At 45.8% G+C, this 13,314-nt stretch overlaps 1 protein-coding gene across 1 annotated transcript in view; it reads left to right on the top strand.

The window, feature by feature from the left end:
* The first annotated feature begins 2,898 nt into the window (after positions 1–2,898).
* The window catches only part of LOC147880532 (uncharacterized), a 29,495-nt gene continuing 19,079 nt past the window's right edge, over positions 2,899–13,314 (top strand). Inside the window, exons 1-6 of the mRNA XM_087371177.1 lie at positions 2,899–3,386; positions 3,518–3,592; positions 3,703–3,810; positions 3,906–4,066; positions 4,164–4,278; positions 4,467–4,621. Of these exons, the coding sequence (XP_087227303.1) occupies positions 3,099–3,386; positions 3,518–3,592; positions 3,703–3,810; positions 3,906–4,066; positions 4,164–4,278; positions 4,467–4,621 (902 nt within the window). The 5' untranslated portion in view covers positions 2,899–3,098. The remainder of the gene's footprint in view (positions 3,387–3,517; positions 3,593–3,702; positions 3,811–3,905; positions 4,067–4,163; positions 4,279–4,466; positions 4,622–13,314) is intronic.

Below are 13,314 nucleotides of genomic sequence, written 5' to 3'. Positions count from 1 at the left end.
TGCTACACGGATCATAGACACTAGATCAAGCTACTTGTGGTACCTTGAAGAAACTAGTTGTAGGACTAGGCTACATGGCATTTTGAAAGAATCTAGATGCAAGTGATGAAAATTGTGAGGTGGAGATAATAGACTATGCATGCAGGCATTTCCCATGGTATGCTTACTCAGCAAAAATGTTGCAAAGAGAGCCCAGACTATGCATGATCGAGGTCCAGTCTATTTCGTCCCTTTTGAGAGGCGACCGCCATAGATGAGGCATCACCCTTGATGTAGCCCACCAGATCTAGAGATCGAGGAGACCACGCCCTCCCCCACGTCGTGAGACAGCTCGACAAACACAAATACAAGAGCTTCTCACATCTTATCAGAGTGCCACTAAGTTACCTGGATACCTGAGCATGTACTAGGAGTGCTAGCCTTGAGCACTTGACATGCTTCAGTTACTTTGCTACTCTAGTATTTTGCTCACTAGCTGATCATGTTAGCATTTTAGCTTTTGCCAAAAAAGCTGGAAGAGTTGGAAGATGTTGAAGAAGAGGCACAGGCAGCGCTTTGACAGTAATCCAAACCGGATAGTGAGTCAGAAGGGTAGTAGAAGGATCGAAAAGTGGATCCCAGGGCATGACATAAGCAAAGAAACCAGCCCCAGGAACACCAGCATGACTGACTAGCCGCTCCACCACATCAGTGGAAGAAACATGGGCATAATAAAATCCTTTGCCCAGAAAGACAAAGGATGAAATACAATCCGAACCCATTGCAGCTTCAGCCCAACGACGAAGTTGAGCGGCAGAAAGAACCCTGCCCATAAAGTAGAGACAGACTCCAAATTGCTGAGCCTATCGAAGACCTGAAACCAGAAGGGCAGGATCCAAAGAGCAAACAAACGGGGAACCTGATGAAGGAACATCTGTGACAGAGGCTGAGCATAACTGACGTCGTAGAAGATCCAGCTGCAGGGAAGAAGAAGGGCCATCTACGAGATCAAGCTTTGCCGATTTGAAAGAGGATGAAGAAGGCAAAGCACCGCGTTTCCGTCGAATGAAGACTCGAGCAGGAGGAACAGAGGAAGCAAAAAAAACAAAAGATGTTTCGGGAGCCTGTACGGGCTATACGGGCAGGGAAATCTGTACGGATTTTACAGGTATGGATGAAGCAGGTACTGGCATTTGCACCACGTCTGCCTAGATGGAGGGTTGTACGAAGGGCTGAACCGAAGGCTGTGTAGATAACTGCAGGTATCGGGGGGCTGTACGGACTATACGGAATTCCGTACAGCTAACATGAGATGTACGGATGGCGATGAAGGCTACAAGGTGGAAGACAAGGGCTGTACGGGCAAAACGAGGGAGGGAACATAGGGGGACGAAGGGTCAACTAGGGCTGCGGGGGCTCTAGAGCTCTCCATCGTCACCTTCACACCCCCAGACGGCTCCCAACACACACACACACACACACACTTTTTTGGGGGGGTGAAAAGTGTGACGCCTTATATTACAAAGTAGCTTCTCCTGAATGGGGAGCTCAAAAGTACATCTCTCTCTCTCTCACACACACACACGCACGTGCACGCACGCACACACACATGCATTTGTTCATCTTCTCTCTCTCTCTCTCGGCACGGACTCATAAAATAAGTTGCTGCTTCCCTAAAAATGTCACTAGATAAAAATGAATGAGCCCTTACTCAAGCGTATTCTAGATCATAAGTTCCATATCAATTGCGCTGCCAAAAATTTGCTCTAGAGTGACAAAAATGTTTTTATGAGCCTTGAAAATTAAAGGTACCATCATGGAATTATGAGAGTCTATAAAAAATTTATAGTGTTAGTGGGATTTATAACTAAATATGTAAATCCTATCCCTTAAAATTAAAGGAAACCTTCAACTCCAACCAGGATTTTTTGATTGCAACCGGGAATTTTATATGCTCACAGGGTGTTCCCATGACGGCAAGTATGCCAAAATATGTTGAAATATGCTATAGCCTGCTCCGTTCCCTCGTCTAGCCCCTAAACGTGCTTGGCATTGCAAGTGCTCTCGTGTGCACCTTGATGTTTGCTAAAAAAGGACGTAGCGAGTGGAGAAACAAAATTTTCATCTCCAGCCACTTCAACCTTCAACTACAACTGAGATTTTTTGATTGCAACTGGGAATTTTATATGCTCACAGGGCGTTCCCACGACGGCAAGTATGCCAAAATATGCCAAAATATTCTATAGCTTACTCTGTTCCCCTGTCGAGCCTCTAAATGTGCGTGGCATTGCATATGCTCTTGTGTGCACCTTGACATTTGCTCAAAAAGGATGTAGCGAGTGGAGAGGCAAAATTTCCATCTCCAGTCACTTCACCCAAGCATGACTGCTGCTACATCCAAAACATTATTTGAATCGCTAACAAAAACACCATTTGAATCGCTGTGACAAGGGCAAGGAAAGCAGGTCGGGAGGACGTGGCATATTTAACATGTGTGGGAAAGCTCTCTGAAGGGTCTTAACATGTGTGGGAATCCTCTCTGAGACATGAGTGTGGAGCTTTGTTCTCTCTCTCTCTCTCTCTCTCTCTCTCTCATTCCTTTCATCTCCTTCTCTCTCTCAGAGATCTAGTGTGGTGCTCTTTCTCTCTCTCTCATTCCTTTCATCTTCTTCTCTCTCTCTCTCTCTCATTTTTTTCATCTTCTTCTCTCTCTCTCTCTCTCTCTCTCTCTCATTCCTTTCTCATCTTCTTCTCTCTCTCTCTCTCTCTCTCATTCCTTCATCATTATCATCTTTAGATGATCTTCTCTCTCTCCATAATCATCATCATCATCTTCTCTCTCTTGTATATCCAAGACAGCCTCCTATAAAAAGGAGAAGTGAAGTACCAAATTTGAAGCTGGCAAGGCGACCTCAAAGCGTGGAGAGTTGAAGGCTACTGTCTTGTGCAAGACAACAAAGCGAAAAACCTCCGACTCCGACTCCGACTCCGACTCCGACTCCGACTCCATCGCCGGACCTGCTGTTGCTCTGGTTTTTGCTGCTCAAAATCCGGCAAAAATTGTCTTCTTCCTCTTGCATCCACCAATCAATCCATCAGCCCTGGCTGCCCTCTCCACAATGCGGGCCTTTCTGGCCTTCCATCCCCCTCCCCTCCATCATTCCGACCTCCCACATCTTCGCACCCTCTCCCCCCCCCCTCCTCCCCGCCATTGCTCCCTCTCCGTCTTCGCTAAGAGCAAAAAAGGCCCCGAATCTGATTACCCCTGGCCTGACAAAATCCCAGGTGATCCCCAGGACCATTACCTCACCTTCTTGTCCCGTTTCAAGCCCTTGCCCTCCAAGCCTAAGCCCGTCACCCTCCCTTTTGAACGCCCTCTCCTCGACCTCGCCACTAAGATCGATGAGGTATCCTCCCATCTCTCTCATCTGCAAGAGCGTCGCTTGTTGGGCCTCTGAATGCGCTTCTCCGCAATCAGATCGCCTCGGATTCTAGTCCTCCTTGTGCATTCTCGGTAAGCTCGGATGGATCCTTGTAGGTGCGGGAATTGGCAGAGAAAACCGGGATGGACTTTAGTGTGCAAATTCAAGAGCTGGAGGACAAATACGACCAGGTATGCTTATAGGTGCACAGACGGGTATTGATCGGAGATGTCTCTACTTTATCGCTCGTGAACCCAATTTTGTTGCATTTTCCTCAACACCGTTCCTGTTGTTTTGCCAGGTGCGCAGAGATTTATACATGCACTTAACACCCGTGCAACGGCTGAGTGTAGCGCGCCATCCTAATCGTCCCACGTTCTTGGACCACGTGCTTAATATGACTGATAAGGTTTACCTATTATCGATGTTTCAATTTGCAGTTTTGTATTGACAGCGCATCGTGACATCATTCTTGTCTCGCACTGGCCTTTCTCGTCCTTCCAGTGGGTCGAGCTACACGGAGACAGAGCTGGCTACGATGATCCAGCACTGGTCACTGGCATCGGTAAAATTGACGGTATGAGCTTCATGTTCTTGGGGCATCAGAAGGGACGGAACACAAAGGAAAATATCTACCGAAATTTTGCCATGCCAACGCCCAATGGGTCGGTCAGGAAACATTGCTAAATTATATAGCTCACTGATGCAAGAAAACTAGTTGTGTGTAGTGTAGTTTCCAACGAGTTTCATTACTGTTCACAGATATCGTAAGGCTTTGAGAATGATGAAACATGCTGACCACCATGGGTTCCCTATTCTAACTTTTATCGACACTCCTGGTGCATATGCTGGTATTCAAGCAGAGGAGCTTGGTCAGGTAGGTTTATCTTTTCTCATTCGTATTTTAGTTATTGGTTTAGAACCTATCCTCATGATTTAGGAAATATGTATCTGTTAGTGGATATCTTTCCGCACAGAATATCCTTGCAAGGCATAGTTAAAGAATATCTGACTACCAATAAGGATCTTAAAGAGAGTTCCTCATAAGAATCCTATTACATACAGGGGGAGGCCATTGCTCGCAATTTGAGGGAGATGTTTGGCTTAAGAGTACCGATTATAACCGTTGTTATTGGAGAAGGTGGCTCTGGTGGTGCCTTGGCTATAGGATGCTGCAATAAGATGCTCATGCTCGAAAATGCTGTCTACTATGTGGCCAGGTGTTCCTCCGCTTTTCTTATTGTATGCAGCTTTTGCTTAACAATGATTTCCAATGGAATTAAGCGTCATGTACAATAGTTTGAAAGGGCTTCTATTTCATTTGTGAGAATGTACTTTTTCCCATCAGAATATAGAGATGCTACATGAGTGGGTGGAGTCAAGTGCAAGCCTAATGCTTATAGATTCTCTTCCTTGTGAGCATGATTGGCCTTGATTTCTTTGAAAAATTGTTTAGTAAGGATCATGATTAAAGCGCCTCACACTTTTAAGGAGAGACATGTAGCTTCTTTGCCAAAAAATATATCGTGAGCCAAAATAAACTGCAACATAAAAGCTTCATCATTTGTATTCTGCAGTTGTTCAGTATGCATGAATAATCTCAGAGCTGGAAACAATAGCTCAGCCTTGATGTCAGAATGAAGGGAGGTTTTGTTATGCTGGCTGTTGGATGCTGTCTATATATTGTTGCAAAACAGCAAAACATTACCTATTGTAACTTTTTGAGTGAGTGAATCGAGTGATACTATGGGTGCAAGTGTAAAAGGCCACACAGTGTGAGGTGATCTTAAAAGGATAAGAGGGCTCTTAGAGTAGAGGGTTCATTGTCCCAGTTAGCCCTTGAATGAGGAGAGTGTGGGGACATGATACTGTTGGAGAAATAGGTCGATACCCTCAGCATGCATATGGTGAGCCTGCCATATGGGGGCAACAGGCGCTGCATGGATTACACAGTGCGCAGCACCTGCAGCAAGAGAAAGAGGCCATTGATCACACAGGCGCTGCATCAGAAGGGCTGTACCGAAGGTGCAGCAGATCAGAGGTGTGCAGCAGTAGCCAGAGACCGGCTGACAGCAGGACAGAAGGTACCACCACTTGGCAGAACAGCAGGTAATGGTAGGTACAGCAGGTACTGGTCGGAAGGTCTGTCACAAGGGCCAGAAGAGGGCAGATGGGCTTGGCAAATAGCCAGCAGAAACCCTGCATGAAGGGCCTTAGATAGACCAAGGAGCTGCTGCAGGTCAGCTGACCTGGCTGCTCGTTGGCTGCCTACTGACTGCGTCGGCTGACCCTGGTCTGTGAGATCTACAGACTGGCCAGTCGGCCAGTAGCAGTAGGCCCAGCGGTCTAGAGAACACCTAGGTGCATACCTGCACGCTGTAAAAAGGTGCACAGGAGGGAGCTCTGTCAGCAGTGAACTCAGGAGCAGCACTTTGCAGGATTGCTCAGCTTTGAGCAGCTACTGAAGAGGTGTGTGGGAGAGAGAAAGAGTTTCCTACAGAGTGTGCAGCAAAACAGAGCCTGTTTTGGCACCTTACCTCAGGGGTTGTTTCCAGAGGTGTTGGTACATGTGTGGGCAATTTTTTGTACTTAAGGTTCATCTATATATCTTTCTGTGTTTGGCTATACATCTGAGTACTCTTTCAGATGTGGATTGCCATCTTATATTTAAGTAAAACACATGCATATTAGTTGTGTTCGCATTAGTAACTTGAGTCTTGGGGTGTATCTTCTGCTGTGGAGTAGTGTTGGCCTTAAGCAAGCAACCAACCTCTATTTTGCTAAAATGGTATCAGAGCCGAAGGTTATCATCCAGGGATAACCTTGCTCGTAACACGAACCCCTGGAGATTTAAGGCTTACCGATGGTTGGTGACAACCCTTACCTCTTGAGAATGATTGAGGCCACTCACGTTGGAGGCGTCTGGTCGCTTGTTGCTTCAATCAGAAGCTAAATTTAAGTTGTACAATGGGAAGGATGAAGGTGGGAAGGATGAAGGTGATGGCGACGAGAAGGCTCTCATAATGAAGAGCAAAGGTCAAATGGAAGCCACAGGAAAAGAAGGATGTCAAGAGTGACGATGTGGATGCTCTTGACAGTGAGAGCAAGAAGAAGAGAGGGAATCAAAAGAAGTGCTTCTACTGTGACATGCCTGGACACTTTGCTAAGGATTGCAAGAAGAAGAAGGCGGACCAAGTGAAGAGGAAGGACCCGTCTGATGCCAATGTGGTAAGAGAAGAGCTGTTCTTATGGACAACACCATGTCCCACTGAGATAGAGTTTGCAAACTCAGGAGTGAGAGTGTTCAGAGACATGGAGGAGTGGAAAGCTAGACTTTATAGTGGAGGATGGAAAGTGCTGCTCAGCCATGAGATCTGAACCAGTCCAGTACGACTGACTGAGATGAAGTGGCTCACTCAAGGATGGAGGTTGAAATCATCGAAGGGAGCATGTGCACAGGTTTACACAAAGCCAGGGATGAAAATGGTGCTTTTGGGAGGTACCTGGGGCAAGCAGCACTAGACTGAATATCCAGGGTATGCGTTTTCATTGTGTTTTTCTGGAGATTTCAGGAGATTGCTTTGGGATCAGTATTTGTACTGGTGCTCTCAATTGAATGGAGGGTGAAAGCCTTCCATATAGATATAGGGGAATCTCTCTCATTGTGAAAGCTTTTGATGGCTGTAAAAGAGATTAGCGAAAAAGACTTCGATAAGTTCAAGTTGCGGATCAACAGAGGTGATCAAGAGGCTTCTCCAGACAGGCGCAATTGCATGGTGTTGGAAGGACCAGACGACGAGGAGAGCTCAGCATGCATAGGCTGCCACATGGGCAGCAGACCATAGGGCCACCACACAGTACATACGTAGGCTGGCTGTGGGGCTGGAAAGAGCCCAGCCAGGAACCCAGGCAAAGGTTACATGGGCTGCATCAGTGTGCAGCACCTGGACATGGATTAGACTTGTGCTGCATCAGAAGGGCTGTACAGAAGGTACAGCAGCAGATCAGAGCTGCACGGCACTACGCAGAGGCAGGTTGACAGTGGTACAGAAGGTAGCAGTCGGCAGGCAGCAGGTAATGGTCAGCAGATTCAGCAGGTACCTCTTGGACGTACGGCAGGGATGATGTCTATTATAAGGGCCAGAAGAGGGCAGATGGGCTCGGCAAACAGCCAGCAGAAAGCCTGCATGAAGGACCTTATATAGGCCAAGGAGCTCGAGCAGCAGGTTGGCTGACCTGGCTGCTCGCTGGCTGCCCACAGACTGGGTTGGCTGACCCTGGTCTGTGCAATCTACAGACTGGCCAGTCAGCCAGTCCTGGTCACATACAGCCTTATAAATAGCCCCATTGTGGGGCAATTCATAACACTGAACCAGTTCTTATTGAAGCAGTACTCCCAGCAGTCCAGAGCACAGCTAGGTGCATACCTGCAGGTTGTAGGAGAGCATAAGAAGATGCACAAGAGGGAGCTCTTATTGGAAATGAACACCAAATGAAGATAAACAACAAAAGAAGAAACTAAGAACTTTGACACGTATAGAACCAACTGCATGTATTGCTTTAGACAACATCTTGGATAGAAGCTATATTCAGCCGAATGACAGTGAGCCATATATGAAGATATTGGAGATCTCCACTGGAGAGATTCACGATGAGGAGATGATGCCGAAATCAAAGGAGAGCCAGACCGAAGGCATCTTTTACAAGGAGCATTACTCAAATCACACTATCTAAGTATCCATGCAAAGTGACTCCCATACATTGCGACACGTGTCTTATTAGACTATCTGGGGACCCTAGTAGGCAACACGTAGGAGGAAGGAGGAGGTAGTAGATAGGATTAGATGTCAGATTAAAAAGGTGTCCTTGTACATGAGAGGATGGTACTTATATAGTACCTCCTTAGCCCTTTAGACCCCTCTATCTTGTAAACACCCCAAATACTAATTATCCTAACCCCCACTAACTTGACCCACTTTTGGCCTTCATTACAACCATCCCTCCTTTAAAAAACAAATTTGTCCTGAAAATTGCAGGTGATGGGCCCCCTGCTGTAAAGAGGACATACGCCGTCATGCCTACGACCAGGGTCAAAAGGAAATGTAATATATTCCTGTTCTGTGGGTGTTTTGGCACCTCTAGGGTCATGTGGGTGGTAATCCCTCCTGCCACGATCATCATCATGAAACTCCATAATCACATAAGTCCTGAATGTCCCCATGTTTTTTTGTTTGCACACCACATTGGGCTTTGCTGTCCACTTTCTCCACATGTAAAGCATTGATTGCTTTGCCATATACCCTCAATGGTAGCTTCCATGAGCGCTTCAATGAGCTGTCTTTGCATTGCATCTCTGGTTATGCTGTCCTTCCCAAATGTCAAGAATTGAAAATCATCTTCATTATAGCTGCTGTATTTGGACTCAAACAGCTCCATAAGCTTCTTGAAAACCCCAACATGCCATGGATCTAGAATTCTGACAACACAGGGCTCCAATATTTGGATGCTAGTAGCATACATGTCTTTCAGACGGCTTCCAGGTGCATCTAGCCTGCGAACAGACAAATAATCTGACAGAGACGAATTAGGCCTGTTAGGAGTCATGTAGGCATGGTCCCATTAACTTTCCTTGTCACTGGAGACACCAAAGTCCAACCCCCAGACAACACAATAATCAAACACATTGTTTGAACCTATTTCGGTAGACCAAGGAGGGGGCATTGGATGAAGCAACAAAATGCTAGGTCCTGTTTGACAAACAATTTGCTTCGGGCTGAAAAGGGTTAGCTGTCCATGTTGCTGGGGTAGTAAGAAGACAACACAAACATGCCCGGGGAACAAAGGCTATCAGCCATGTGCAACCCAAAGTGCATGTGCTGACCCATAGTCTTGCGTATGCATGCCTGATCGACTGCATCTGAGCATCATTGAGCAAGTCGTCTCTGCTATAGTCCTCAAGTACAACTAACCAAGATCCAGTCAAGCCTTCTGAAGAGTACGCCTTCTTTGTTGAAGGAGAGGCATGAGCTTGCATACATTGATATTCAAGATATGCTGCAACCAAATCTGTAACCAAATTACCATTGGCTGGCTGGATGTTTCTGCCCCTTTTCCCACACAGCATCAGCAGGTTGCATGTAGCATGAACATTAAACTTGGAAAGACAAGGCCTAGCCATACATTCTCGTGCAATCATTCTGCTCCATCTGGCTCCTTCAAGCTCAGCTAGATCTTTTGCAAAGCTGCCTCTGCTTAAGCTCTCCATACAGGGGACGATTTCCAAGATTGATATCATTGTAGGGTTTCCAATCAGCTGATAAATGAGGTTCCATATATCCTTGTTGTGAATGGACTGAAATAGTGGCATGCACATAAGGCTCTGTAATGCATTACCCCATGAAAAGAATTGCATCAAAATTTTCAGATCCATTGCCACAATGCTCAAATCTGGAAGTCCATTGGCTTCATTTTCGTCCAGGCTCGAAAGCATGTCTATTGAGCAGCCATTCATTTCAACATCATGATTCCCTTCTATGATTACATTTTGCATGTGGCAATGAAGGAACTGGCAAACATATGGGTGATCTCCCTGTGATATCAACACCCATGGACCTTCCTTGTTGGTAAGCTGTAATAAATGCATGCAGCATAAAGAAGCATAATGCCCTGATGACAAATACGCCAAAATGTGTGGCCCAAAAACATCAACATCACACTGCATTAGGACAGCAATCATGACAGCTGTATCTTGGGGCTTGTCTTGCTGGCTTATGTCGGCAACTTGCTGGACAAAGAATTTCTAGCTCATAGGCTAGTGGTATCTGTAAGTTACTGGTAGGCAACTTCGATGAACAATAAGTAATAGTCCTGACATCACCCTCATGGGTCTGTTTGGCCTCATCATGTGCACACGGATTTGCTTTTGCGAGTGCCAATACATGGCAGCATTTATCACATGTTGTACCAAGCACGAGGACACCCTTGCAAAGTTCTGCCCTCGCATTTACAGCAATCCTATGAGATGCCATTGTTCTCCTAATGGGTGCTAAGTGTAGCAAGCAAAAACTCCCAACTATACTCACCTAGTGAGCAGCAGTGAAGGGCATCAGTTATGTTGAAGTTGTGGCCATATTCCCCACTGTCATGCTCCTGAATGTGTTGTGACACAGCTTCAGGACTAAAACTGCCTTGCATATCTTTTTCATGCTGCACAAGCTGCTCCTTGTCACTGTGGGTAAGTTTACTTTGGCATCCCTTGCTATCATCTGTGTGGTCTTCTATATTTTCATCCTTAATGGAGACCATACAATGCTGGATACTCACCTCCTCAAAAACTTTGTCCTCAAAGTTTGCATGCCTAGAAGGATTGAGTGTAAGTGCATCCACATCCTTATCTTGCTGTGCATCTTCATCAATATCACAGATTTGCTCATCATTGCTTGGCGCCTCATCTATCTTTTCACCCATCAGGTCTGCTTCATTGTCACGGTTATGTAGGCTTGAAGGGGAAAATTGATGTGTGTGTGTGTGTGCCTATGGGCTTGGAGTCCTATGCAAGAAGTGTGTGAGTGTAGGTGTGCTAGAAGGTTCTAGTTAGGTGTGTCAGGTTGGTGTGATGAGTGAGTGATCATAGGAGGTGATTGATTGAGATAATCAGGGAGATGATTGTGGATCTGGGATCTACCTACATGGAGGCAGTTGCCTATATATGTAACCACTCTTTGAATAAACTACGACATTTTGTGTCTCAGTGTTTCCATATGGATTTACACTTGGTATCAGAGCTTGATTTGAATCTGAGTGCCAAGAATGAGATTCCTAGAAGATTCCAACTAGATTCCTCCTTCTCAAATGCCTCCTATCTCTCCTTCTTCTACCTTGAGCTTTGACAGCTTTGTTCTCTCCATCCACGCAATATCTTGAGGAGCCCTTCCAGCCAGACCTTCCACACTTTTGGGTGACCCTCTTGATCGGTGGGATCTCTGAAATATGTTGCCATGAAGTCACACTGCCTCTGTGTATTCCGCGCCACTTCTGCAATGCTGCTCACCTCAGTCAATAATCTTGCAATTCCTCTGAGCCAAGCTTACTCTACACCTAGAGCTACCCTCTGAAGAATTTTGGGGCGACTTGGTCTGGCAATGAAGGAGAACTAGACAAAAAACCAGTCGACTTGTTTTGTGAAGACAGTTTCCTCAAGCAAAGGAGATGCTGCTGCCCTTGGAGTTATAGTGCACCATTTTGGCTATGGTTTGTTTTGAACCTTCCTTGCATATGTATCTATGATTGCGCAGCAAAAGCCCCCATCTTGGTGATGCTTGGAGTGAGGTACCAAGCCTCCAAAGTTTACATGTAATCTGCAAGCATTTCTAGTGTATTTTTTGGAGTTTTTTATGCTACACTAAATGCTTGAGGAGTAAAACACTCAGTTCAGAGATTATTCTTCCAAAGCAAGGACACGTGGAAAGCATCATGGCTCCAAGTGATATGCTACCTCTCCAACCTTGCGGATGATTGTGTAAGGTCTGTAATACCTATGAGCAAGCTTTGTGTTGGTATTACCTTTCAACAAGGCATAACGATTCTTATGGGGATGCAAATGCACATGATCTCCCTCTTTGAAAGACAAATATCTCCTGCGTTTGTCCGCAAATTTCTTCTATTTGGCTTGGGCATCTTGCATATTCTTTTAGCCAACTGCAGAAGGGCATCCATCCTCTCCAAGTCATTCTGTGTTTGCTGATTTTCACAGCCATGTCAGCAATTGAAGATCCGACCTTGCACCCATACAACTCAATTCCTCTACCATAAAAGCGCATTTGCTGGCTTTTGCATAAAGCTGATGCATCCTTAAAATTTCCAGCACTTGCTTCACATGCTCAACGTGCTTCTGCCTATCCTTGCTGTAAATGAGGATATCATCAAAGAAAATTAGCATGCATCTAAAAAGACGTGGTTGCAATATTGCAGAGAGACCTAGCCAGGGGCTCATGCACCTATCGCTCTGCTAGTGAGCACATACAGCTAGATGCAGCCAGTGCATCAGATGGCAGCAGCTAGTATGCAGCAGGGGGTCAGTGGTGAGCAGCAGGCCACTTTTGATGAGATGTCAGATTCCTTGCATTCATATAAGGTCCTACCTAAGGCCATCAAACTTGAGATGTCTTTCTCCTATTATGTGAAACTCAAGCGTGATGATGCCCACACTTCTAGAGGTTACACACACAGGTTACGCACACAGGAATTATGCAACCAAGGATGTGAAGGACAAACTCACAGTGCATAAGCTCAAAGGAGACATTTGCACACCTAATGAGCTGGAGGAGTGGCTTATGAAGCTGGAAGTTTATTTCCGCTTCTAACCAAAGCAAGATGAGGACTGCACAATCTTTGCGGGTATGCACATACTTAGTGGTGGTATATGAGGGATTCACCTCAAAGGCCAACCACATGGAGGGGTTTTAAAGAGATGATGATTACTACCTTCGTATCTTGGATCAGTGCTTGGCTGAATTCTATGCATTGTTGCAAACTGGCATAGTCTAAGAGTATTCTATGCATCATCGCAGACTGGTACAGTCCAAGAGTATTTGCAGCGCTTTTGGAGACTTTCCTTGTTTGTACAGGACGTATCTGGGAAAGGGGAAGTTGCGGCGTTTCATCAGGGATTCAGTCCTTCCTTGGCTGCAGATGTGAAGGCACATAACCCTTAGACTACGGCACGTTGGATAAGTACAAGGCTCGGCTCATGGCAAAAGGATTTGCATAGGTACATGGTTTTGATTATCAACTTGCAGAAGTGTTTGAGCCCAAATATGCTAGCAAGTATAAAATGGCAGTGAGCAGCGTATAAGGGACTGCAAATGAGGCTGAAAAGAAGCCTAAGGTGACTGATTGGCATGATAGGATATCA

Source organism: Dipteris shenzhenensis, chromosome 32, assembly GCF_047967505.1.
Source record: "Dipteris shenzhenensis isolate YYH24624 ecotype China chromosome 32, Dip_SZ_1.0, whole genome shotgun sequence".
Lineage (NCBI taxonomy): Eukaryota > Viridiplantae > Streptophyta > Polypodiopsida > Gleicheniales > Dipteridaceae > Dipteris > Dipteris shenzhenensis.
The sequence above is the reverse complement of the archived record's forward strand: the minus strand, read 5'-3'. Positions and strand labels throughout refer to the sequence as shown.